Source organism: Trachemys scripta, chromosome 19, assembly GCF_013100865.1.
Source record: "Trachemys scripta elegans isolate TJP31775 chromosome 19, CAS_Tse_1.0, whole genome shotgun sequence".
NCBI lineage: Eukaryota > Metazoa > Chordata > Testudines > Emydidae > Trachemys > Trachemys scripta.
In genome coordinates, this window is record NC_048316.1 from 21266085 (window position 1) to 21292198 (window position 26114).

The 26114-nt window shown below is 59.4% G+C and overlaps 1 protein-coding gene across 1 annotated transcript in view; it reads left to right on the forward strand.

Annotated features, from left to right (window-relative positions):
• Positions 1-436: 436 nt before the first annotated feature.
• Positions 437-26114, forward strand: part of HSPG2 (heparan sulfate proteoglycan 2) — a gene marked incomplete in the record, with an annotated part of 174537 nt that continues 148859 nt past the window's right edge. The window contains 1 exon segment of the mRNA XM_034753680.1: positions 437-502. Within this exon segment, the coding sequence (XP_034609571.1) occupies positions 437-502 (66 nt within the window).

Genomic DNA, 26114 nt, shown 5'->3' on the forward strand with positions numbered 1-26114 from the left:
GCAGGGTGAAGTCACTCAGGTGTGTCCTGGTTTGCAGGATCAGGCTCGCCCCCTGCTCAGGATGTGCCCCCCGTTCCTAGGGGCCTGACTGGGACTTCACCCAGCAGGAGTCACTCCTGATTTGCCCCGGCCGCGGCTCCTTCCCCCCTCCCCCGCCCAGCTCCCTTCCGGAGTCCGGACTCCAGGCCGGGTTTGGCCGCCAGCCGGCCGGGAGAGAGGAGCCGAGATTCGAGCGGCGCTGCTGGGACAGGGCAGAGCGCAGGGGAAGAGGGAGGCGAAGGGAAAAGTTGCCAGTGGCCGGAGCGGGCGCCCGGCGGCCCAGCCAGACAAAGGGACGGACCCTGTGCGGGCCAGTGCCGGGCGGGATCCCGGGAGCAGGACGCCGCGCTCCCCGACGGACTTTGATTCCTGACCCGGCTGCGCCCCGAGGCGGAACATGGGTCCCCGGCAGCGGCTCCCCGGGGCGCACTGCTCGCTGCTGCTGCTGGCTGCGCTCCTGCGGGTAAGTCCCTGGGCGGGGGACCCCCGCTCCCGTCTGCGCGGAGCCTCTGCCCCGAGCCCTGCGGGAGGGCGGAGGTTGGCCCCCGGCAGCCGGCGCGCAGGTCCCTTGGCCTGGGGCCCCTCGGGCTGGAGCCTGGAGGACCGCGCTGGGGGCTGCCAGTGCTCGCTGGCTCTGTCCCCGGCGGGCTGGGAGCGGCTGAGCCGCGAGTGGGGACCGCGTGGTCCCGTGCGAGAGGGAGCGGGGGCCGCGGGGTTCAGCGGCGTGGGGCAGGGCTGGGGCCCCTGCTCGGCGGGCGCCTCCCCCAGGAGGGCTCCCGGGCGGTAGGACGTGGCCGCTGCCCTTGCTCCCTCCTTCGGCGCCAGCTCCGGGTAGGAGCCGACGGGCCCGCGCAGCAGCCAGCCCCGGTGCTCGGAGCGGGCGCGGTAAAAATAGCCGCCTTAAAATAAAGGCACTGCCCCCCCGGTGCAAGACGGGAGCGGCTTCCTCAGAGGCGCTGGGCGCAGAGCCCGGGGTGCCCGGCTAGGGGGTCCCGTCCTGGGGGAGAGCCGGAGTCAGCCCAGGGTCTGTCTCCCTGGAGCTGGGGGCTCCTAGCGCAGCGGGCTGGAGGGAGCCAGGCAGGGACCCGCCGAGGGGCTGGCACGGAGAGCGCTCCGCTGTGCCAGTCCTGCTGTGGAGGGCAGGGCGCTGTTGGGCAGCTCCTGGGGGCGCCAGGGCAGGGAGCTGGAACCTTTCCCCCACCCCCGGCTGCCAAGGGGAAGGCGAAGGCCACTGCCGGGACGGCATCCCCGCAGCGTGCAGGCTGGGGGTCCCCAGGGGACGGGGCTGCCCCCTCCTGCTCACAGCTGGGAGACGATAAAATGTCCTGTACCAGCAGCAGGGAGCAGCCCCTTTCCAGGAGTCTCTGCTCAGCCCCTCCCCCCTTTCCAGCAGCCCCTGCCCAGCCAGCCTCCCCCAGGGCAGCCTGCCTCTCCCCTGGACAAGCACTGACCGCCGTGATTTAGCCCAGGTTAGGTGGGGACCGTACTGCGAGCTGCTCCCATGTTAACAGCCCCTGCAGGGCACTGCTGAGCTTGGCTCCCTCCCCCAATCAGACCAGGAAGCCTGTGCTGGGGAAGGCGCTGTCTGGCACTCCACGCTGCCCTGCTGTGGGGTCCCTGTGCTGGCAGCGGCAAGGGGACCCAGCGTGGTCTGGGTGCCGGGCCGCTGTTTGTTGCACATGGAGCACTGGGTTTCGCTGCGTGTTTGAGGGGCAGGGAAGCCAAGTTGGGTGAAAGTTGCCCAGAGTATTTTTGGGCCCTTGGCAAGAGCCAGCTCCCCATAGTGCCCTCTACTACTCCCACTGGGCATCACTACCACTGCTGGGTATGGTGCTGTGTAGACACTGCACCCACTCAGCACCACTGATGCTGTTCAGTCCTGACCTGCTGCCTCTCAGCTATCCCAGCCTTGCCCCCCCCCCCAGCCCTGCTGGTNTGCTGGTGCCCCTCAGTCCGCACCCACAGGCCTCAGCTATCCCAGCCCTGGGCTCCACCGGAAGATCTTCAGTGCAGGAGACCTCTGGGGGCTCTGAAGGTTGTTACATAGTCTGCCCTGCCTGCTCTCCACCCACACGGCCCAGGCCTGCATGGGTAACAATGGACAGCTTTGTGTCTGAGAGTCCGCAGGCTCTGAGAAAATGCAGGCAGCTTGAGAGACTCCTGAGCCTGTTCCTGAAGGGTGATTCCGCGAGCTTGCCCATCTCGGGGGTGTGGGGCACCCCTATCCAGGGGGCCCGCCTGCTGCAGAATGGGCGAAAGCCTGTCGAACTTGGTGCTGCAGCCCTGGCCATGCACTGGACACGATACCCAGGGGTGGCCTGGCTCTTGGAGTAGTCCTGGGGGCGCTGGCAGGGGCCCAAGGGCACAGAATATAGAGCTGGAGGCAGGTGATGGTGGGCAGAGGTTGCTTGGACCAGGTGGAGCAGTGCATGCTGGGTAGCTGCACTCTTTTCGAGCCCCCTGCCCTGGGCCTGGCTGTCTGACCTGTGACCTCCCCCAGCCTGGGGCAGCGGAGCCTGGCTGCAGCTGCCTTCTCCCCAGTGGGAAGCTGCTCCCATCCGGCCCCAGATTCAGGAGCGGCTGATGACTTGCCCCATCTAGCATACTCCATCGCAGGCTCCCACCTCCCCACATGAGACCTGGTCTCTCCCACCCCATTGCACAGATGGGGAAGGTGAGGCACAGAATGGGGAGGGGATTTGCAAGTCAGTGGCATAGCTGGAAATAGAACCTAGGTGTCCTTCTTCCCAGGCCCTGTTTGGCTGGCCCTGTCCTTAAGAAGTAGGCCACTTACCTGTCTGTGGGCCGGACTGGGGGGTGGAAGCAGGAGCAGGGCTGGTCCAGGGCTCTGCTGGGCAGCGAGTGTGTGGGGACTCTGGGTGGTAGGGTGGAGGAATCCCTAGGGACTTGGGGAGACTGTGTGTGCTGGGACTGGAAGGGGAATGAGGAGGGGGCTTGCAGGGCGGGTGTGCGAATAGTGCACATGGCCACCGACAGCAGAGGGGCCACATTCCCCAGCAGCTGAATGGGAGAGGATCATGTGACAGGCAGATATCCTCCACCCCACCCCCACACACCTGCCCAGGCTTGTTCTCAAAGCAGAGGGTCCACAGGGGGTGGGATCTGCTCCTTCCTCCCTGGGAAGGGGGTGGGGAGGGGACTGGAGATGGGATGGGATGGCAGGGGGAGAGGAAGTGCGAGGAGGGGGAGGCAGGATTGTAAACATGGCTCTAAATAGAACAGGGATTGAGTGACTCCACTGTAGTATTTATACAATACAGGAATCTCTCCCCGGCACTCTTGCAGGAAGCCCAGGACGCTGGAGTCAGTCTGCTCCTGGGACCTCAGTGGGAGGGAGCCCAGGCTGTGGGATGGCTCCTGGGACCCTGATCTGGCCACAGCTTAGCAGCCAAAAGGGAGCATGCAGACCTGCTGCCCTCGGATGGGACCAGGCAGCGCGCTTCGTCAGACAATCCCTGGGAAATGTGCTGGCTTCTTCGTGAAGCTAAAGCCCAGTCCCTGGAATCGCCTCTAACCTCCAGCCTAGGCCATTGCAGTCAGGGAGCTTCCCCCCAGAAGGAGGGCTCTGAGCTGCCTGGAGGATCCCTGACTGGAGGTTCCAGTCCTGTGCTCAGGTGCAAACCACCCCATGTTTTCTTGCCCCCCTGCGCCACCCCCTCCCTCAGGGATCTCTCCCTAGCTGGGGTTAGAGAATGTGGGGCTGGTCCTGCCACCGCAGACCCCTTCTGGAGACTGGGATAGCCCCCATGCCTGTTCTCTGGAAACCCTGTGCTGGGTGGGGCTGCGAGCCAGGAGAGCTGTCAGGGAGCTGCAGGGAGCGGGGCCCTGCAGAGGTGGAAATGGCTGTCGGGGGCAGTAGAAAGACCCTGAGGCCTAATCTACACTACAGTTATTATACACTGAGTATGTTAGTGTCCACACTGCAGCCGTGCTCCCTACTACACCGACATCACACCTCCACGAGAGCAGCAGGGCTTCTGTGGGTGTCGTTAGGGCGGCGCAGTGTCGGTGTGGAGGCTGCGGGTTACTTAGGCTTGGTCTACACTACCCGCCCCAATTCGAACTAAGGTACGCAACTTCAGCTACGTGAATAACGTAGCTGAAGTCGAAGTACCTTAGTTCGAACTTACCTTGGTCCACACGCGGCAGGCAGGCTCCCCCGTCGACTCCGCGGTACTCCTCTCGCGGAGCTGGAGTACCGCAGTCGACGGCAAGCACTTCCGGGTTCGACTTATCGCGTCCAGACTAGACGCGATAAGTCGAACCCAGAACTTCGATTTCCAGCCGTCGAACTAGCTGGTAAGTGTAGCCAAGGCCTTACAGTGGTTGTCTGCTGTCATTCTTGTCAATTTCACAGCTCCACACAGAGCCATGAAATTGACAAGAAACCCCGGCTCTCCGCTCTACTCTGGGAGCACAGCAGCCTCCAAGAACCCAGGCTGCGCTCAGCGGGGAGCTCCGCGCCTGGAGCTTGGGTGGCTGACGTGCTCCTCGTGGGAAGCAGGGAGCCGAGAGCCCAGGGGGCAGCTGGGTTCCTGGTGGGGAGATCAGTGTCTGGAGCCTGCCATGCTCCTGGCAGAGAGATCCGAGCTCAGGCAGCTGCCGTGCTCCGGGTGAGGGCAGCCAGGCTCCTAGCAGGAAGCCAAGAGCCCGGGCTCTCAGCCCCCGACACTGCCCCTCTTCAGTCGGTGGAAGTGCTCCTGGTGCGGACGTACACTATAGACAGAAGGAGGGTAGTGTGGACATGGTCCACTGCAGTAATTGTGTAGACATGCCCTGAGTTACAGGGCTGGAGCCCTGCGGGGGAGAGCCTGGGCTAGGAGATGTGCTGAGGTCAGGCTTCCAGCTGGCCACCCCTTCCCACCGCTCAGCTCCAACAGCTTTAGATGAGGTATAGTCTCTCTGGGGAGAGGAAGGCTGGGGAATCCAGGATCTTATTCCCATCAGGTGTCTCCCAAGGACACCTCCCTCCCCAGAGGTGTTTACTGCCCCCCAACACCCTGCCAGACACTGACATGCTATCCTGCCAGCGGTGGCCTAATGCAGTTCCCAAAGTGGCCAGAGGGGGAGCTATAGAGCAGTGCATGGTGCTGCCCCAAGCACCTGCCTTCTGCTACCGCGGGGGGACTGGCTCCGTGCTGGTGGCTTCAGCGCTGGGCTCTGGCTCACTTGGTTTTTAACCAGGAGGTGGAAATGACCTGCAAGCAGCCACGGTGGGTGGCCAATGCCAGCTCCAGCTCTGGGTGTCATCCCATAGGCCCCCAGAGGAGTCTCAGCAAGAACCCACAGCCTGTGCTTGGGGAGCCCTGGATCCAGCTTAGTAACTGGTGCCTCTGCACTAGGTGCTGCTGGTTCTTAATGGCGGCTCGCCTTTGCTGAAAGGCGGCCAGTCCTGGCGTCACCGGCAGATGGAGCCGCCCCAAAAGGCTGGGAGCAACGGTGCCCATCAGGCGGGGGTGCAGTGGGGGAGGAGGTGCACACTGGGTGTCTCAGTTGTTTGCTAAGTGGCAGAGGCAGCCGTGTGTCTGGGAGGTGCACAAACACACGTCTCTTCGGCTGGCCTCCGGGCCTCCCCCTGCCTGCTCTCCCCTCTTCCTCTGTCTTGCTTGTGTTCTCCTTTGCACCACAGACCCGGGATTCTTGGACCAAATTAAAGCTGACAGTGGCTGAGAAATATGCCTGGAACTTGGGCTGTAGGAGCCGAGATATTTTCCAAATGAGGCGGTTGTCGGAGCGCTCCCACTTGCCTTCTCCCCTCTTGTCAATTGCTGCTTTGAGGAGCTGGGGTGAGGTGGGGCCGGGGCTGAAAGTGTGTCAGAAATGCAGTGGAAAAGCCAGCAGTAAAGCCCGGGGCTCTGTGAGTGCCTGCACCCTGGTTCTGGGCTCCCAGCCTGCTGGGGATGAATGAGTCAGCTGCGCTGTCCCACTGCACCGCAGGGACTTTCCCATGCAGATCTCTGGGAGAGATGGATGGGGAGCTGCAGACAGTGATGTCATGGCTGTGGGTGGTGATGTCATGCTGCTGATGTCACAATGGGAGGGTAACGTGGGGCTGCCCTGTTGGTCTGGCTGAGCGATGTAGAAGGCTCTGGCCGTGTGTATTGCGGTGCAGGCCAAGGCAGGCTCCTAGCAGCAGTGTGGAGCCCCACATGCCCGGCTCCACTCCAGCCCCCTCCCCCAGCACCCTCCTTCACTCCTGTGCTTGTCCTCTTCCACGTTAGTATTTCTGTTACGGTAGCGCCTAGGAACCCCACACAGAGCTCCAGGCCCTGTTGTGCTGGGAGCCGAGGGACTAATGGCAAAGCAGACAGCTCTCTCAGCCCCTGTGATGGGGAGGCCATTGAGGGGAATCCGTGGGCACTGGACCACCCACTGGCTCCCCTTCATGGGCACGCAACACAGGCCACCATCTGCCCTTTTGGTATGCCTGCTCCCGCTGTGCCCATCTGCCAAGCCTCCATGTAGGCCCTGTGAGCCGCAGTCCAGCAACAGGAATGCCACACACAGCAGGGAAATCAACTGGCACACCCGTGGCATGGCCAAGTGCCGCCAGGTGATTGCTGGCATGTGGCGTGGGCAGGGTGGGGATACTCAGTGTCACCAACCCCAAGCATTCAAAATCCCGAGCCAGTTGACTAGCTTAAAAATCATAAGACTTTTTTTATTGAAGTAAATGTAGGGCTTCTCTCTCTTTGCCTTCTGAGCTTCAGTCACTCTCTGGTCATGTTTTCTCCACTAACATTTGGGCTAGAAACTTTTTTTGTTTAAAAATGAAAACAGAAATTCTCAGGTATTCACATGACTCCAGGAGCTGGGGCTTTAAGAGTAACTTGCAGTGTTGTGAGGCTCCTGCTTAAATGGCGAGAGCTGGCGATGCTGGATGCAGGGCTGGATTCCCCTCTCACTTGTGTTGGGAGTAAATCGAGAGTAACTCAGAATCTCCGTGGTGTGAGAGGAGAACTGTGCCCCTGGGAGTTCTCCCTGCGTTCTCATCTCCTGGAGAAATGAGGATGGTCTCATTGAAACAAACTGCCTGGGAAGGGGGATTCTGCTGCTGACAACCCCAACACAGGACAGCCCGCCAGGCCCCCTGGCAGGGTATAATCCTGCTTGTGGCTGCAGGCTGAAGCCAGACACCTTCAAACTAGAAATAAGAGCAAATGTTTAAGGGCGAGGGGCCTACTGGCCTGGGATGTGGGGGATTCTCCAGCACGTGGCCAGTCTTCCTCCGAGCTCTGCGCTGGCTCCACCAGGAGGTCAGGGCGGGATCACGTGGGAGGCTTCTCGAGTTGTGCTAGGCGGGAGGTCAGGCTCCATCATGCTGGTCACTTCTGGCCTGATGGCTCGAGCTGCAGAGGTGTGGAGGAGCGAAGAGGGAACTTTGGTCAAGGGGGAATTGCGGGCAAAGCACCCGTAGCATCTGAGCACTAACAGGTGTAAGCAAGGGGCAGGATTGGACCCTTCGTCCAGCACCGCCAGGACTCTGATGCCCCTGTTACTCAGCTGTCCACGCGGGAGCAGACAGCACAGTTATTGAATTAATGTGTCCCTGTGACTAGTTGCCAGACGCCCCTTGGGGGCCAGGCCAGGCTCTGGGCCTGGTGTAAATGCCCCAGCTCCAGTCTGACCCTATGCCAGGGCGAGCAGAGTCTGGCCCTGGCTGCACGGGGAAGAGGGAAGGTCTGATGTCTTGTGGGTGTGGGTGTGTCCTTGTGGCCAGCCTGCCTGTGTGCAGAGAGACACGTACCCCATGGGCTGTGGGTGGCAGGGCTGCAGCAGTAGAGTGGGGGGGAGGGGCTGGCTCTGACCCTGACCTTTCACTATAGCCCTGCTGCTCCCAGGCCCCCTTCTGTAGTGACCCCTCCCTGCCGGGAGACCCCCGCTCACCCTGGGCAGACCCCTGGACAGCTAATGTTTAGTTCTTTTCCCAGCTCAGGTCTTGAGCTTTTATAGGTTGCTGCGATGAAGGAGATGCCATCACAGTGCCCGGAAGCAGTGCCTGCGGGGCAGGGGGCACCCGGGGGGCCAGTGCTTGCCAGCTGGGTCCCTCTGGGGCCCCCCATGCCCATCCCTAGAAAGGCCCTGCTCCCCTATTCCTTTGGCCAGAACTGAGCCCACAGAGCGCAGTCACCTCTGTGCCTCATGGCTGTCCCTAGATTGACAGTGGGGGTCCCCTCCCTCCCAAGAGGGAAGGGCCAGCGATGGTGATGGGAAGGGGCTGAGGAGAGAGTCCCTTTCACTGTGGAAACTGGGGAGGGCCAGACTCCTAAAAGAGCGGGGTGGGGGGGGAATGATGTAGGAGGGCTGGTGCTTACAGAAGATGGGGTGGCGAGCTGTGGGCTCGGAGGTTAAGCTGGGGCTCCCAGGCCGCCCCTCCTTCCTTCCTGGCTGGTGTGAGGACATTCCTGTGGGCTGCAGGCGTGTGTGAAGAGTTTTTCATGTCAGCCCGTGGGGCGCTGATCGCCCCTTCATCCCGCTGCCCCCGTGTAGAAAGGGGTTACGGCTCCTCCCTGGCTGGGGGGCCAGGGAAAGGTGAGGGGAGGAATGTTGGGTGAGCAGGCGAGCTGTGTCAAAGCCTGCCATTCCCCTCGCTGAACAGGGTGTGAGCGTGGTGGGGAGGGTGGATGCCAGAAATTGGAGCAGACGGCAGGGTTTCAGGGGCTTTGGCTGGGGCTGTGGCAACCCGAATGCGGGGCTCTCGGGGCTGGGGAATCCATGGCGTGGAACCTGCAGCTGGGCTGGGAGAAGGAACACGACATGCAGAAAGGCATTCGTGTGCCACCACGTCTATCCTGCCCCAGCAGCTGCCATGCTGGGCCAGCCCAAGGCAGGCAGAGAGGGAATCTGCACGGATGGGGGGGCGGGCTCGTGGGCTGCACCGAAGGGGGCCATGTCTTGCTGTGAGTTCTTGTTCTCAGCAGCTCATGGAGCCGTCTGAGCCCAGTGCAGTCGCTGCGTTTACAATGTGATTGCTCCGATGTGCAGCTAGAACAGGGATGCCTGGGGAATACCAAGCTCCAGGGGTCCCGTGCTCAGGTCAGGCTGGAAGCACAGGGCCCAGTGGTAGCTCCCACCAGTGCCATGTGGCCTAGGACGCAGCCTGGGAGCTGGATCTTGGAGCATGGTTTGGAGACTCAGCTCCGCCCTTGCCAAGAGAATGCTCAGTGCTCCTGCTTTCCTCATTAACTCCCAGCCCCACAGTGCCCAGACTGGGAGCTGCAGGGGGAGCGGCTGCTGCTGTGGGGGGCTGATTCCATATCTGTTTGTGAGAATCCACCCAGCACGCCTTCTGCCACGAGAGCTGGGCACAGTGATTTTGGGTGACTAGTGATAGTCCATTTGTCCTGCTGGGGTTCTCTGAGTGCCCTCCTCTAGGGCGAAGGGCAGGGCAGGGCAATGGGAAATGCCTTTGGAGGCCCCACTGCTGTGGGTCTGATGTACTCAGTCGAGTGCTGCACCTCTGCCCTGGTGCAGACTCTGTGTAAAGGCTTGTGGGGAAACCAGGATTCTGTCTGGCTTTTCCTTTGTACACCAAAGGCAAGAGACTCTCTGGTAACAAACCAGCCGAGCCCAGTATTTGTGAGCAAACCTGGAGTGCAATGGAAGTGAGACTCTCATGGGGAGAGCACAGGCCTCAGTCCCCCGGGGCTATGATAAAAGGTACCTTAAACCAATTAACCCTGTGGCCGTCTGTATTTCAGACTGTGTGAGAGAGTCATGCACCTTCAGTAGCGCCTCCTGCTGGCCAGCTCAGAAGAGGCTATGCCAGCTGCTGCACCTGGTTTGGCCCGGGGAGATGGATGGTCTTGGAGGTGTTGTATTCTTGGCTATGGAATGATCCAGGATCGCTGTGCAGACTGGAGGGGGCTTGGGAGAATTGGACTTGGCTTTAGTAATTTTGATGGCTAATATTCATGTTTGTTGTCAAACATTTTTTTCTATGTTTATTGATTTAAACTTCCACAGGTGCAGGAAGTTATGGGCGCATCAGGCAGTTGTTTACAGATAGGCCTTGAGATGCACAGAGTTAAAGCTGCTAAAACGCCTCAGCATCGTCTGTGGAAACAGACAAAGTAAATCGCCTTAGACCAAACTCTAGCTCGCTGGCTGCATTCGTCTTCCTTTGCCTCTCTGTGACATTTGCGTATGGTCAATGGAAATGTTTTCCCCTTCTGTGTGCGGTGAAATTAGGGTGCCCAGATGTCCCGATTTTATAGGGACAGGCCCGATATTTGGGGCTTTGTCTAATATAGGCACCTATTACCTCCCACTCCCTGTCCTGATTTTTCACACTTGCTATCTAGTTACTCTAGGTGAAACTGACACCTGCCGATGGTAATCTAATCCTTCCCAGCCTCCACACGTGGGGCAGGTGGGGCAGGCCGTGCGGGCAGGCTGGGTGCACCCGGGGCAGGCTGAGGGATGCGTGTATCTAGGCATCTCTAGCTGAACTGGGAGCTCAGGGCTTGGGGGGGACTGGTGCTGTATGGAGCTCCCCAGAGCTCTCTGCTCTGCTCTGCCCTCCCCTCCCCTCCTCATCTTTCCTCTCCTTCTGCCCCTGCTTTGGTGTTTCTCCTGCTGCCAAGGCAGGCAGGCAGCTGCCTCTGGCCCTTGGAGGTGGTGGTGGCTGTCTCAGCTGGCTGCCACCCAGGAGAGGCCCTTGGCAAAGGCTGATGAATCTAGAGTTGGTTTGTGAGAGAAGCGACAGCAGCTGTGACCTCTGGGGTGTGGTGAGTTTGTCAGGCCTGGGCTGAGCTCTGCGCACACGCTGCTCGCTGGCTCAGAACCACCAAGGCCTGGAAGCTATCTAGCGCCTGCTCCAAAGCAAACCTGGATGGACTTAGGGCTCATACCTGCCTGCCCCAGGACCCCCTCAATCAGCCAGGGGTCTGGGCCTGCCCTTCTCCTGGGATAATGCACATACCGGGTATTTCTATGGCCTCTCGCATCGCTCTGCTCACAGCCACTTGCTGGGTTTGCTGGGAAGAGAATCCTGGAGTCCTGGCACCCAGTCCCCTGCTCTGACCACTAGATGCCACTGCTCTCCCAGAGCTGGGAAGAGAACCCAGGAGTCCTGCCTCCCAGCTCTCTGCTCTAGCTGCCCTTGGAGGTGGGGGATGGACCCTTGCGATGGCTGTTTTGTGCCAGCTGTTGGAGTCCATGCAGGAGCCTCCTACCCTGCTGGGCTGTGTTCCTAGTCACAGAGTTAACGATAAAACCAACTCCTTCTGCTTCTTTTTCCATGGGCATTTCCTTCCAGGGAGGAGCTTTCCCCCGCAGCCCCATGGCCAGCTGGTCCCTGGCATCTGATCCGGGTTCCTCTTCTCTCTCTGGCACATGGACTCTGCCAGCTCTTTGGCCAGTACCTGACCCTCTTGATCCCTGCACCCATGGCCCTTGCCCCGGGGTGGCTCTTTCCAGCACCTTTTTGGGCCGCACGGTGGGTTTAAGACCACTGAGCCATGGTCACCATGCAGCCTGTGTGCCCTCCTTCAAGCCTTCCTCACCCCTGCGTACATGGGCTGCTTGTCCTCCCTCCTCTCCCAGCATCCTTGGTGCCTCTCCAAAGGCCTCGCTGGGGCAGGGTGCCCATTGGCTTGTGGGATGTGGTTGCAAGTGTCAGAGCAGATGCGTTAGTGGGGAGGGCAGGGATGGCACTGCCCAGCTCCCCAGAGAGCGGTCGGAGACCTCTGCCAGCTTCACGCCCCCAGGCAGACTGAGCAGAGCTGGGGAAGCCTGATGCTGTTTGTGGTACAAACTTTTGAGGCTGATGTGGGGGGCAGGGGTGGGGGGCATCTTGGCAGCCAGCAGGAATCCTGGGGCCTCCGAGTCACCTGAGCAATGTGCCTAACTCATCCAGATGAGTCGCTGCGGAGCAGCACCGGCCCCCGCCACGCCCCTGCCCCCACATCACCTTCAGAGCCAGCAAGCTGAGTCTTGCTGGCACCATGGCATGGGTGCTGTGACCCTGCACAGAGCTCCCCGCTGGTCCTTGGCCGGATCCAACTTACTGGGCCCCATTTCCATTGGGAGCCTGGACTGGTTTTCTAGGAGTCCAGGGTTCTTTTTAGCTTCCCCATCTCCAAGGGCAGCTAGAGCAGGGCCCAGCAGTCAGGACTCCTGGGTTCTTGTCCTGGCTCTGGGGGGCGAATGTGATTGGGGGCTAGAGCAGGGTGGTCTGGGAGTGTGACTGGGGGCTAGAGCAGGGTGGTCTGGGAGTGTGATTGGGGGCTAGAGCAGGGTGGTTTGGGAGTGTGACTGGGGGCTAGAGCAGGGTGGTTTGGGAGTGTGACTGGGGGCTAGAGCAGGGTGGTCTGGGAGTCAGGACTTGAGTTCTCTTCCCACCCTGGAATGTTTAAATTCAAAGGGTCCGATCCTGCTTCTGCTGAACTCAATGGGGCTTTTGCCACTGACTGCAGGGTGAGCAGGAGCAGGCCCCCCCCAGGCCGCTCCAGCATACGGTGTGAGCCCCTCGCCTGACGGACGCCCAGGCGCTGGACTGTTTATTTTGGTAATGTTAGGGGCTTCCCCCCTTCTTTCTCCGCGGCGGCTGCTATTTTGAGTGCGTGCAGAGAAGGAGCTGTGGATAAATTAGGTAACGTTGATCTGGGAGGAATGTGCTAAGCATGGGGCCAAAGCCTGAGGCAGAGAATAGCCTCGTGGGCAGCTGAGACGGAGCCACGCTGTGGCAGGGCGAAGGGAGTGCACCGGAGCTGGGGGAGCTAGCAGGGCGCTAGGGGCGATTGCTTTGGCCTTGGGGCAGGGCTTGGCCTGCTCTCTGCGCCTAACGGCTGTCCTGGGGGCCCTGGGCTGAGTGCTCTGAGCTGCTGTGGGTCCAGGGCGGGGGCTGAATTCTGCTCATGCAGGGCTGTTGGGGCTGGTTCTCGGTGCTGCCCTGTGGAGATCTGGATTGAGGCCCAGCCCCTGGGAGAGCTGGTTGTTTAAGGTCCACGGGGGTGTGTGTGCGGGGGGTGCTCCATGGCGCCCTCCCCAGCTGGATGAGGCCCATTGCCAAGGGGCCCTGTCTGGGTAGCTTTTCGTAGCATTTGTGCTGCATGGTGGCGGACCCTTACTGGCCCCCTGCTGCCAAAGAGACTTTGCAGGGCAGAGACCGGCTCGGGGGGTGACTGGGATGTGAGGGCACCACGTGCCCTGTGTATGACCCAAGGCGAGATGCCATGAGGTTCCCTGAAGCTAGACGGGGCGGGGTCTGGCCTGACCCTGGTGGAGAGGGGCGGGGCGGGGAGTGAAAGTGGCATGTTGGCCTGTCAGCCATCCACTTGCTGAGCTGTCAGTGGGGCAGGGCTGGCGTATGACCTGTGGCAAGGGGCCCTTCCATGCCTGTGTCACACGGGTTGGTGCATCGTATGGACAGCGTGGTGTGCAGGTTCCAGCCCGAGTTAGTTCCACTGTGTGTGTGAGTCCCGCGTTGCACCTGCCTTGGACCCAGCCCTGGACTGGCATCAAGACTCTGACTCATGCCTCTAGGGAAACGGCCAGCCCAGCTGGACAGCGCTTTCCAGTTCCCAGAGTTTTTGCCTTTCCCCCCATTGTTTCACTGTCACTAAGGAGATTTGATAACACAATCCTGCCCCTTTGCTGGCACCTGCTGTCCAGGGGTCTCCAAGCACTACACAGACGGGAGTGACTCACTCCCCCCAGAGGGGTTGATGGGGAACTGTCACCCCCGTTTTACACCTGGGGAAGCTGAGGCCCAGGATTGCACAGCAGGTCGGATGCAGATCTGGGACGAGGACCCAGGAGTCCTGATTCCCAGCCTTGTGCCTTCACCATGACCTCATGCTGAAAAGCCCTTCTCCCTAAACCCCTACCTCCCCCCCCGGACACCAGCTGGACCCGGAGACTAGTCCTGTATATAGGAGAACTGGCTGGGCCAGGCTCCCGGGCAGTGAGGCCCCTGTGCAGGTAGGCTGAGAGAAGCGGCTGGGCGCGGCCCTGCTCCCTAGTGCCCTGTAAGGACTGAGCAAAGTCAAGGGAGCCGTTGGGAGATCGGACAGTTATAAAGGTCGTGCACTGCAAATGTGGCAGTGGGGGCCGGGGGTGGGAAGAGCCAGGCATGTGATACCGCTGGGTCTTGCCAAAGTGCCAGCATGCTATCACTATTGGCCTGGCCTCTCGGTGCTGTACGGAGATGAGGCCAAAGGCCCCTGCCCTGCTGCTGTGAAATGCTGTTCTGATATTGCCGGGGCTGAACAAACACTGCAAAGCCTCATTTCAGCAAAGCAGCGAAGCGTGTGCATCCGGCCATCCCTCTTCAGCAAAGCACCGAAGCACACGCATCACCTAAAGCGCATGCGTCGGTGCTGTTCAGAAGAGTGGCGGACTGCTGCTCCAGACCTGGCAGTGCTGCTAGTGGCAGAACAGATAGTGCGGCCACTAGCCTTCAGCTGCAGTGGGGTCCGTGGGGAGCTTGTGGGATGAGCTGTTGGCGGTGTTAGGAGAGAGCCAGAGACAGGCAAAGGTTCAGAGCATGTTTGGAGACTCCTACTTGATGCCATTGCTAAGTCTGAGCTAAGACCTAGTGTTGCCGAGCGGGCTGCGCTGATCAGAAATGATACAGCAGCCATATCCGTCCCCACACAGCCACGCGAAAGGCTGCAGAATCGAGTTAAAAGCGCCAGGACTAAGCTTGTCTATGCAACCCTAATTTGGTCCCCTTGTACGTGTGTATTCTGGTATCGTGTTTTAATGCCGTGAACGTGCTGTGTTCTCCACAGCGCCCCCCTCGCCCAGTGCACAGGACACACGCCACTCTCTGAACGAGCAGCTAGGCAATATTTCCTTTTATCTTCATTGCTCCGGGTCTGGCCCCAGGCCTCATTTACTGCACACTGCTCAACCCCTCCTCTGAAGACCAAATTTTATTTCCTCCTGGGCTTTTCTGTGGCTCTCATTGCAGTATTTATTCTCCAAGTGCTTCCCAAGCAGTAAGGAACGGATGTCAATGAAATTATTTCCCCAGCCCCTGGGGGGTGGGGGGAGTGTTATGATCCCTGTTTTGCAGACAAGGAGCAGAGGCACAGAGAGATTGAGGTCAAAAGCAGGGGTGCTACAGATCACTGCACAGCTGTGGTTCATCCCCAGGGCAGGTCTCGGTGCACTGACTGAGGCAGGGGTGTGTGTGTGATCATGTTACCAGGGGGGCAAAGGGCAGAGGCAGCCTTCATTCCAGCGTTTTCTGACTTTGGGCTGCTTGGCTTTGCAGCCTTAATACCCTTGTCACATGGTCAGTTTGGCTGTGACCAGTAGAATAATGGTTTGCAGGTGGAATTTGATGAACGTTTGAGGAGCACATAGAAGACTTGGGCAAGACACTGGCTGATAAAGCAAGGCCTGGCTTTCCTTGGGGTAGACATTCATCTGGAGTACTGGGTCCAGTTTTGGGCCCCACACTACTTACTGGTTTGAACTAGAGTAAACGATGGATTCTCTGTCTTGCTCAGCCAGAGGTTAGGGGCCCATTCCAGGAGTGGGTGCGTGAGGTTCTGTGGCCTCTGATGTGCAGGGGGTCAGACTAGATGATCACGATGGTCCCTTCTGGCCTTAAAGTCTATGATGCCAGAGTGAGTCTGACTTCCACTGGCTGTCCCTGGGCTGGGCTGGCTCAGCTGCACTGCCAGGGCAAAGAGCAGGGAATGCTTGTATTGAAACCCTCCAGCCAGCTGCCAAGACACCGGGGCATGCCCCGAGGAGCAGATCTGCTGGGGGAGATATGGCCAGCTCTGCACTCTCATATAGACACCATCTGGCCTGAGCAGGATGCATGTATGCGGTGGCAGCAGCTGTGCGGGGCAGGGGTGTTGGGGGGAAAAAGGATGAGCTGTCCCCCACGGAACATCTGAGTTTAAGTTCCACCCTCCTCCCGCCCCAGAGTAAGTTACGTGTTCCCCTGATTCAGCCACTTCTCCGAGCAGCGCCTGTCACCAGGGGTGGGTATACCTGGGCGCTGGCAGCCCCATCGCTGTGCCTAGGGCACTTGTGGAAGAGAAGGTGCCACTCCCCAGCACACACACACTCTACAGCATGCAGCAGCAGAACCGCTTAGCACTGGCTGCAGCTCAGGGAAGGTCCCCATTGTGTTCCTGCTAGTCCTGTCTGGGTGCCATTCTCTGGGTTCTGCCTGGGCTACCTCTGCCCAGCACCAGTCCCACCCCATGGCATTGGCCAGGCCTCTTCTCGCTTCCCTCGTTTGCCCCTGAAAGGGAGATTAGGGTTTGTTGTGACTGGGGTCAGTGGGCACTTTGCCTATTCCCTGAGTGCTGGTATCTAGGTGCCAAGTATTTGCTGTCTGCACTTGGCTAAGCCCTGGGCCTTGGCCCCAGGCCCAAGAGAACAGGCCATGTCTGGCATCCTCTGATAGCAGAGGAGATGCTATCTCACCTTTGCCAGTGCACCACCTCTGCTGAGCGCTTGAGCCTGATCCTGCCAAATGCTGAGTGCCTTCCTCTGGGTGCTCAGCCCCCTGAACTCCTGGCTGTCCCAGCAGCAGTAGGGCAGGCTGACTGGCTTTGCTGGTCTCCGCTGCACAGTATATCATTGCGTGTTGATGGCCATTCCCACCAGTGCTGCCAAGCTACTGTAGGAAACAGGGAAGGAAACACCTTTAATGCTGCTGAAATCCGCTGGCCTTGGAGGACAATGAGTGAGAGGTTGCTAGGGCTCGGAGTTGGGAGTGGAGATGCTATTAATAAAGTCACGGGTCTATTTCTGGCTGAGCTAGGGTGGTAGGCCACTAATTTTGTTCTTGTCTATTGAGTGTGTTTGGAACGTCAGCATAGACTAGTCAGTGCATGAGCCAGAGAGGTGCTCTACCCCCAGGCCCCCAAAGGTATTTAGGCACTAAATCCCATTGAAATCCATGGGAGCGAGGTGCCGAAATACACAAAACAGCTAAAGGAAGGCGCATTGCCCATTATATAGATGGGGAACTGAGACTCGGAGAAATCAGAGCCAGGAACCAAACCCTGCTGTCCCAAGCCCAGCCTAGTCACAGGGCCGTCCGTCGTCACTCAGCAGAGCCTGTAATAAACAGATGTATTGAAGAAAAGGCCATTTCTCTCCTGAATCCTGCCAGCCTCTGTGCACCACCCTTCATGTTCCCAGGTCGGTGGGATTCCAGACCCAGGTTGCTGAGAGTGTTTGTAAATGGACAGATTTTCAAAAGAGACGGGCACCCGCCTGTGCTGAAAATCTAGCCACGGGTTCTGGTGCTTAACGGGGAGCCGTGCTCCAGGGCAACCTGGGCTGTTTTCTCCATTTCGTTAACAGCTATTGAAAAATCATTGGCCTGTGAAGGTTGACAGGTCACTGTGAATCCTAGTGCAATTCCACGTCAAACACCATCCCCGGCTGGGTGGGAAGATCTCTCGCTGTGTAACCTGCCCGTAGAATGTGCATGGGGAGGGAACATTAGAGCTGTCTTTTGACCAAATGAGAAACGATGATCGCCTCCTAAGGTGAGCTTGCAAATGTAAGAGGTGGTTGTAACTCTCCTGGCTCTGTTATGTCGTCAGCTCGAAGGAGCTAGAATTCCTTTGAATTCCCTCATAACTACCTCAGATATCTTCCTTTCTGGGATGAAATTTTGCCCTAGCTGGGCCCATTCAAAGGTGAACTTCTTCAGAAAGTTTGGAGAAAATCCACCGTCAATTACCAGTCCCACAAGTGCATGTGCCCCTTTAACGAGGCTTGTGCTGGGTTAGCAGCTCGGCTTATGTGCATCAGGCCTCTGCAAGGAGGTGAGGCTTTGATGGGGTGGAAGGGACTGGGCTGGCAAATGAAAAAAGAGCCCAAACTGGATGGAATACTGCACCTGGGTACTTTGTCACTTGTATTTTCAATTGCTGGCAGCTTTATTTCCATTTGTAGCAGCAGATTTCTCTGGTAAAATCTGTAGGGAGTTTAATGAACTAACCCACTGTTCAGTCACTAAAAAGAGAGGCTCCTTTTAACAATGAAAAGAGGCTGTGGTTTCCTGCTTGTGTAACGCAGGGACAGACCTTGGCTTGGATGGCGATTCCCAGACTTTGGGGGGATTAAGGTGCATGATGTCATGTCAGTAGGACTTGGAGGAGTCAGGGTCCCTAAGGCCAGGGACTGCAGAGATATGTGATGGGAGACAGTCCCTGCCCCAAAGAGCTCCCAGTCTCAATAGAAAGGCAAGGCCAAGGTGTGGAAGAGAAATATGGGGAAATGCTGCTGGGCGTGGGAGTCTGAGAGGGGAAGTGAGTGGCCGAGCTGGAGGAGAATCCAGGTGTCCTCCTCCCAGTCTGGTGCCATGTCTTCTGGGCCACACTAGGCAGCGAGCCCTGTCCCATGCCTTCAGGAGGTGATCTCAGCAGCAGCTGGGTCAGGTCCCTGGGCTGCAGCTGTGGAACTGGTGGGGCAGTCCGGCTCTCCTGGGCGGCTTTGAGGCTCCTGCGGTGCTGCCAGGGCAGCGCCAGGCTGGGTGCGGACGGGATGTTCCCTGGGCAAGGGCGCGAGATTCCGAGGTGGAGCTGGGGGGACTAAAGAACTGTGCTGTTTCCGGTAACCTGAGTCCGAACAAGGCAACTTTTTCCCTTGAGGCTCCTTCCCTCTGCTCTCCCGGCTCTGCCCTGGCAGCCCCCCTCCCTCCGACTGCCCCATGACAGGTGCGTGAGTGATCACTGGAGCAGGCAGCTCTGATTCCCAGAGCTCCTTCCTTCCCTGCCCAGGATCTGGGCTGCAGAGGGCGGGCGGGCTGAGTCCCTGTAGCACCCTGCTTGCTAGTGCTCCAGCCAGGGCCTGATCCTGGGGGGAGCCAAACCCCACAAACTCCCATTGTCTTGAGTGGAAGCAGGCCCAGACCTGGTAACTTCAGCAGCAGGGACTGAGCCCCGTGCAGGGTCAGGCCTGATCGCAGCCGGCGGGACTACTCCGAGAGATCCTGCTGCCTGGTCACCTTCTCTCTGCCACTTGGCATGCCAGCCGCCCAGCGCGTGGGGCAGGCGGGGGGCAGGGTATTTGCACTACAGCCCAGGCCTGCGCAGCACTAGGGGGTTAGCAGCCAGCAGCGCTTGGGGAGAATGAGTCCACAGCTCAGGATGAAAGGGGCATGGTGATAAGGGTGCAACCAAGCCCAGCCTGCTCTTCACCTGGGGCTGGTCTACACTGGGGGCGGGGTGGGGGGAATCGATCTAAGATACGCAACTTCAGCTACGTGAATAGCGTAGCTGAAGTCGAAGTATCTTAGATCGATTTACCTGGGGTCCTCACGGTGCGGGATCGACGGCCGCGGCTCCCCTGTCGACTCCGCTACTGCCGCTCGCTCCGGTGGAGTTCCGGCATCGACAGGGAGCGCGTTCGGGGATCGATATATCGCGATTGTGACGTTATTGATATAATCTGGGACCATATAGATCATTGTTGCAATCAAGGTCCTGTAGTGGCACCAAATCTTGTATAAAGGGGGTCAAATGGGGTGTCTAAGACAAGGTTATGGTTTACTGGTTATGATTATGCTGTCTGTATGTGTGTATCAGTTTTGTAGTTGAAGTTATGAATATTGGCTCTATACTGTCTGTATTGCAAACTTATGCTATGCTTCTGGGTGACATCCAGACAAGCTGGTGTTAGCTCTGCCTAGCCTGCTTGATGGCCCATTAAGGACCATCAGCTATACAATGGACCCATTGAGAGAAGGCAAATATGCCTTGAGACTCAGCAAAGTATGCAGAGACTGGCCCATGTGACTCCAGACTCCATTTTGCTGTAATTTTCCACAGTAAGGACAAAGGGGTGTTCTTAACACCTGGAAAAGACTATATGCCTCATCTCCATTTTGTCTTCAATCCTGCTTCTTACCTCTGGAGGGACTTTGCTACAACTGAAGCTCTGAACAAAGGACTGAGGACCCATCCCAGGTGGGGATGTTCCAGAGACTTGATTTGAACCTGCAGTTTATTCTATCAATGCTACAAGCCTGAGCCAAGAACGTTGCCATTTCTGTATGTAATTGATTCCATTTAACCAATTCTAACTCTCATCTCGATCTTTTTCCTTCTATGAATAAACCTTTAGATTTTAGATTCTAAAGGATTGGCAACAGCGTGATTTGTGGGTAAGATCTGATTTATATATTAACCTGGGTCTGGGGCTTGGTCCTTTGGGATCGAGAAAACCATTTTTCTTTTACTGGGATATTGGTTTTCATAACCATTTATCCCCATAACGAGTGGCCCTGGTGGTGATACTGGGAAACTGGAGTGTCTAAGGGAATTGCTTTTGTAACTTGTGGTTAGCCAGTGGGGTAAGACCAGAGTCCTCTTGGTATGGCTAGTTTGGTTTGCCTTAGAGGTGGAAAAACCCCAGCCATGGGCTGTAACTACCCTGTTTAAGCAATTTGTCCTGAATTGGCACTCTGTTGGGTCCTGCCAGTACCGCATCGTCACAGCGATATATTGATCCCGATAAATCGATCCCGTATCAGCGGGTAGTCTGGACGTACCCTTAGGAGCAAACAGCTTTTGGGACCAGCCAGAGGTGCTGATCCTAGGGGTCAGTGCTGCTGAGTGCGATCCCGGAGACCTCAGCTATGGGTCTGGGAGGGGCACTGCTGGGGTGGGCTGTGAGGGGATGTGGCTGCTGCTGGGTAGAGGGGTCCGTGAGGGGTGCTGCTGCGTGGTGGGGGGCTGTGAGGGGACCCTGCTGCTGCTATGGGGGGGGAATGGTGAGAGGGCACTGCTGGGTTGGAGGGGCCATGGAGGTGCTGCTGGGTTGAGAGGGCTGTGAGGGGTGCTGCTGCTGTAAAAGGGACCTTTGGGCTCCTGATTTTTATCCCTTCGCTGTCTCAGTCACCGGCTCTCCCCCTCGAGCCAGGATTTCCGTGTGTTCCTGGCCAGCTCCCCTCCACCCGCTCCCTGGCTTCAGGCCTGGCTGTGAGGCCTCGCTGTGGCTAGCCCTGCACAGGGTGGGACCCAGGCCTCTGACGTCTCTGGGTTAGGCTCAGGCGGGACATCTGCAGCGTGGCACCGGGGGAGGGGTGGATAATTCCTTCCCACGCACTGGATCCCCCACCTCCCCTCTGCCGAGAGCCCCAGATCCCTGGCTCACAGACAGCCTGTGTCTGAGGCCTGCTCCTCTTGCCTGGGGGGACTGGAGCAGAGAGGCCCATGGGCCTGCTCCAATGGGGCAGCTGCTCGATGCTTTCTCATAGCCAGTTTGGGGGTCCATCCCTGGGCCCTTATCAGCCTCAGCCCTTCCCCTACTCACGGCACCCCTGGCCAGGGAAATGGGCAGGCCAGTTTGGGGGGTGGTGGCTCTGCAAGGGCCTCTCCCTGCAGCTGGGCAAGACGGAGTTAAATCCCTCTAAGCTGCCCCAGACTTCACCCCCCACCCCGCCTATAGCTTCCCCATACCCAGTGCCCAGGAGCAGTTTCCCCTGCTGTGGTTTCAGCCCATCGCTTCTCCTGATGAGGGAGGTTAACTGACCCCGGGGCTGTTTATAATCTGGCCCTGCTGTGGGCTTGGTTCGGGGCCCGGGGGGAGGGCTAGCTCCGTGGTTTGAGCATTGGCCTCCTAAACCCAGGGTTGTGAGTTCAATCCTTGAGGGGGCCACTTAGGGATCTGGGGCAAAATCAGTACTTGGTCCTGCTAGTGAAGGCAGGGGGCTGGACTTGATGACTTTTCGAGGTCCCTTCCAGTTCTAGGAGATAGGTATATCTCCATTAATTTATTTAGAGCCAACAGGCTGAGAGGGGTCGACTGTGTCCCAGCTTAGAGGAGAGACTTCTAATGTGACCCTCTGTGCTGCTGGAATTTACTCAATCTGGAGTGCTCTCCCTGGCAGTCAGTGTTGACCCCAATAGCCCTGCGTAGCACTAGGGGGCGCTGCGATGCAGGGAGCAGCGTGGGGGGCTCTGCAGGGGGCGCTCTCCCCTGCAGTCAGTGCTGACCCAAATAGCCCTGCGCAGCACTAGGGGGCGCTGTGACGCAGGGAGCAGCGTGGGGGGCTCTGCAGGGGGCGCTCTCCCCTGCAGTCAGTGCTGACCCCAATGCCCTGCAATGATAGGGGCTGCTGTGCTGCAGGCAATGGTGTAGGGGCATGATAGGGGATGCTCTCCCCAGTGCAGCGCTAGGGGCACTGTGCTGCTGGAGCTGCTGTCTTACGGCCGAGGTGTAAAACTGAAGCAGGGTCTTGCCAGGCTAAACTGGCAGCGGCTCGACAGCTGGTGGGGGTTGGTTGGCCCCTTTAAAAGGCAATGCCCCGCATGCACCCCTGCGAGCAGCAGTGCAGCTTCAGTCTGGCCAGGCTGCCCTCCCCTTGCCAGCAAGGCTCTGCCCCATTAGAGGCACAGCTCTCTGGCAGCTGAGTGGCAAGGCAGCAGAGCACAGTGGTGGGGCTGTGGGTCAGTGATCCCCGTGGCGTCGGCTAGGGGGCGGAAGGAACCCAGCTCCGGATTCTCGCCCCGTCCCTTCCCACAGCAGCGTTCTTTGCCTGGCCCGTGGGACGGATGGTTTGTCCGCCAGGCCCTGCTCCTCGGGGCGTTGGGTGGACAGCAGGGCCAGGACACAGGCCTGGCCTAGTTTCCAGAGCCCAGTCCTCCCCTGGCCAGGGACAGGTGGGCAGTTCTGTGTCTCCCATGGACCCCACAGCTGCCCACTCCGTGTGACTGGAGGCCCTTGTGGCCTCCCTGGGTGGGTTCCTGTGAGTGTGGGCTCTCACTGGGGCTGGAATAGGCTCAGGCCTGGGAGTTAGACTCTCCTCCGCCCCCTCACCAGAGCACAGGGTGCCCCTATCCTAATGGGAGCTGGTGGCAGGGCACCGTCCATCCTCCTTAGCACCCAGCCTGAGGAGGTGCTATTCCAGCAAGTAGGGGAGTGGGAGCCTTCTGCAGCCACTCCCCTCATACAGCCCCCATGTCCACCCTTCCCTGGGCAGGACCCTTTCTTGACCCGACACCCTGCCCCCCACCCCCTGCTCCTGTCCTGTCCTCCCGCTCCCTTCCCCTCTCCATGGGTTGCATGGCTGGCTCAGACTGGCGGGCGGCGGGGCTGGGGGGGGGCAGGGGGACAGGAGCCCTGCCACGCCCCAGCCTGCCGCAGGCTTGCAGGGTATTTTGGGCTGGGCGGGCCAGCAGGGAGACAGGTTATTTTGGGGATGCTCTGAGCTGATCCATTTTCAGCAGCACTGAGCTCTGCCCCTCCCCCCACCCTGCATGTCAGAGCAGCGTGACTGGGGGGCCCACGGGTCCCTCCCTCCCCCTTCTGCAGAGCTGGGAAGTCCAAGAGGGGGACAGCCAGCTCGGATGCGCCCCCTTGTGGCAGCGCTTCCCTCCTAGTGATTGATACCCTCTTCCCGCCCGGCAGGGACAGACGGGAGGCATCGCCCCATGTGCTTGGTGCCAGGGCTGGAAGGTTAGTCCTGCTGGGCACAGTTGCATCTCCTGGGTAGGTCCCCAGACCTCTCGTGCCTTTCACCCTGAGCAGGCAAAGAGACGACTGCAGGGCCATAGGACTGGGAGGAATGGGGCAGAGCGGGTGCTGAGGGTCAGGGAGGTGAAATCCTCAACCCAGAAAAATGGGGGGGTTATCCCCCGATTTCTGCCTGGGTCTCAGGAGTGGAACCTGGTTGGACTCTGGGAAATGGACAGGGGAGGGCGGCCCTGGCATGGTGGTTGCTGAGATGCTCCCCTCTGCCAGTAAGAGGAGGGGCTTTGCAGTGCCAGGCCTGGACCAGCAGAGGTGTTGGGGGATGGGCTAGCTGGGGGGCTGATGGTTGGCACTGGGGGCACCGCCAGAGCTGGGCAGGCAGTGCTGAGCTAGCAGGGCTGGGCAGGAGCTCAAATAAATAACTGTCTCTCAGTCCCGCACCCCGCAAATCCCCAGCCACAGGCCCAGGGTGGGGCCAAGCGTGTGAGAAGCAGTGGGGTAAAGGCAGGGCCGAGTGGGCCAGGTTTGCTGCTGATTCACAAACCTCTCCTGAGTTTGCCAAATCCCTGAACCGCCCCCAGCCACATTCACTTCATTCCTGGAGTCCCCCTCTCCCCCCCCCCCCCCATCTAGAACTAGAACCACTGTCCACACACAGCTGATGGACCTGGACCAGCCCTGACCCCCACCCCCAGTCTGCTCCCCTGCCAGCCTGATTGGCTTGCACAGCCAGCTCCTGAAGGGGCAGCTCTCCGGTGGGTTCTCACCTGGCACCAAGCCTGGTGCATGGGCCACACCATGCGCCCACTCTGGGATGGTGAGAGGGCTTGGGAGGGGGAGGGGTATATGAGCCAAACCCAGACCCTTTGGCCCTGGAGAAGGGAGCGGGAGCTATGGCAGTGAGGGAAGTGAAGGGGAAATAACCACAGATGCTGTTAGCAGAGCTGGGGACGTGGCGACAGCAGGGGCTGCAGGTCAGGAGTAAAGGGGGCTGGCAGAGCCATGGGGTGGGGAAGGTCAGGTCAGGACGGGAATAGCCGGGGGGTATGGGTAAGGGATTGAGGGGCACCGTCAGAGCCGTGTGTGGGTAGAGCAGGACTGTGGTAGCCGGGGCGGTGGGGTCCTGTAATGTGAGTTGGAAAATGCTGGGCCGGAGAATGGGCAGGTTTTTCTGGTGGCGAACGAGGGAGAGTTTCTGGGAAGGCTGCAGAGACTGGCAGATTTTGGGATGAGCAACAGGCCATTACAATTACCCTGTGAGCAGCTGTGATGATTTAGGTCCTGCTGGTCCCGAGAGCCAGCTGCACCCAGCAGCTCAGCTCCAGGCACTTGGAAAATTGGTTGTAATTAAGTGGTTATTGGGCCCTGATCCAGCCCCTGGCTGGTGGGGCAGGGGGAGGGCAGGTTGGTGGGAAGGTGGGGCCTGATCCAGGTCTCTGGATGAGGGGGATGGTCGGGCTGGGCTGGGGGTTGGTGGGGCATTTGCCATTGATTTCGGGCTTGAGCACCGTACTGTGTGTGGGGACCCTCATCCTGGGTTGGCTGCAGCTTAGGAAGCTCAGATGGGCTCTTCCAGAGGCAGCAGTGGAGCAGAGGTTTCCTGTAGCTCCAGCGATTGGGCCCTGTGTTGGGAGCCGTGGGGCCTGGGTTCTCGGAACCGGGGGCGGGTTTATTTTGGCGGGGAGATCTGGTCCTAGTTCATGTTACCGCAGGGGCCTGCTCTCCGGCAGCCCTTGCCCTGGTGAGCTGAAATAGGAGTTTGCCTCCCTACTAAGAGTTAGGTGTTCAGTGGCCAGCGCTGGATTTCCGAGGCCCTGAGCACTTTGTTTCCTGGTGCTCGGCTGGGGGCTGTCAGTGACCGGGTCGAGGCACAGGGCTGGCATTCGGCAGCGGGGGTTGGTTTTCCAGCTCGATTTCTGGAGTAGAGTCAAACGGCAGGAATTTGGGTCGGGGAGGGCTGCACCAATGGGGGCAAAGGGAGCAGTTAAGGAGGGTGAGGACCCTGCAGGGAAGCTCCCTGATTTCTCTGTGCCAGCCTTCAGCACAGCGGGGTGGGAGATGCCTGGACCCTCCACCCTGACCAAAGAGAGGAGTTGGCACAATGCGGTGTGTTAGAGAGCAGCAGATCGCCAGCAGCTGCTGGGATGGGTGTTGGGCAATGCTGGCCAAGTGTTCTGAACGGCTGTCGCTGAGATCAGGGGATGTGGCAGCGAAGTGGCTGAGCTGCTACCCAACCCATGCGGGCTCGCCACTAACGCCAACTCCCGTAGCGGGGGGCGGGTGGGCAGTGACCCTGGGGATTGCAGTTCACTGGGACTCGTGGGCGTACTGGGTACGCTGGCTGGGATTTGCTCAGGTGCCCTGACGGCCATGAGCTGAGAGTGAAACCGACACAGCTGCTAGGAGGGCAAGCCAGGCCGGGGCGTGGCACGGGCTGCCCCAGGTGGGCGCTAACAGGGCAGTTCCTGTGTGCTTTTAGCGGGGCAAGGGCGGTGAGCTCTGCGGCTTTGCCAACGATTGTGGCGCTGGCTGATGGGAGGATGCAGGCGGGTTAATCCAGTCGCCCTCGGGGCGGGTTCCTGGCCCTGCCTCAGCAGCGCTGGTGCTGCTGCTGTTGGGGCAGACTGGCCTGGCTGGGCCCC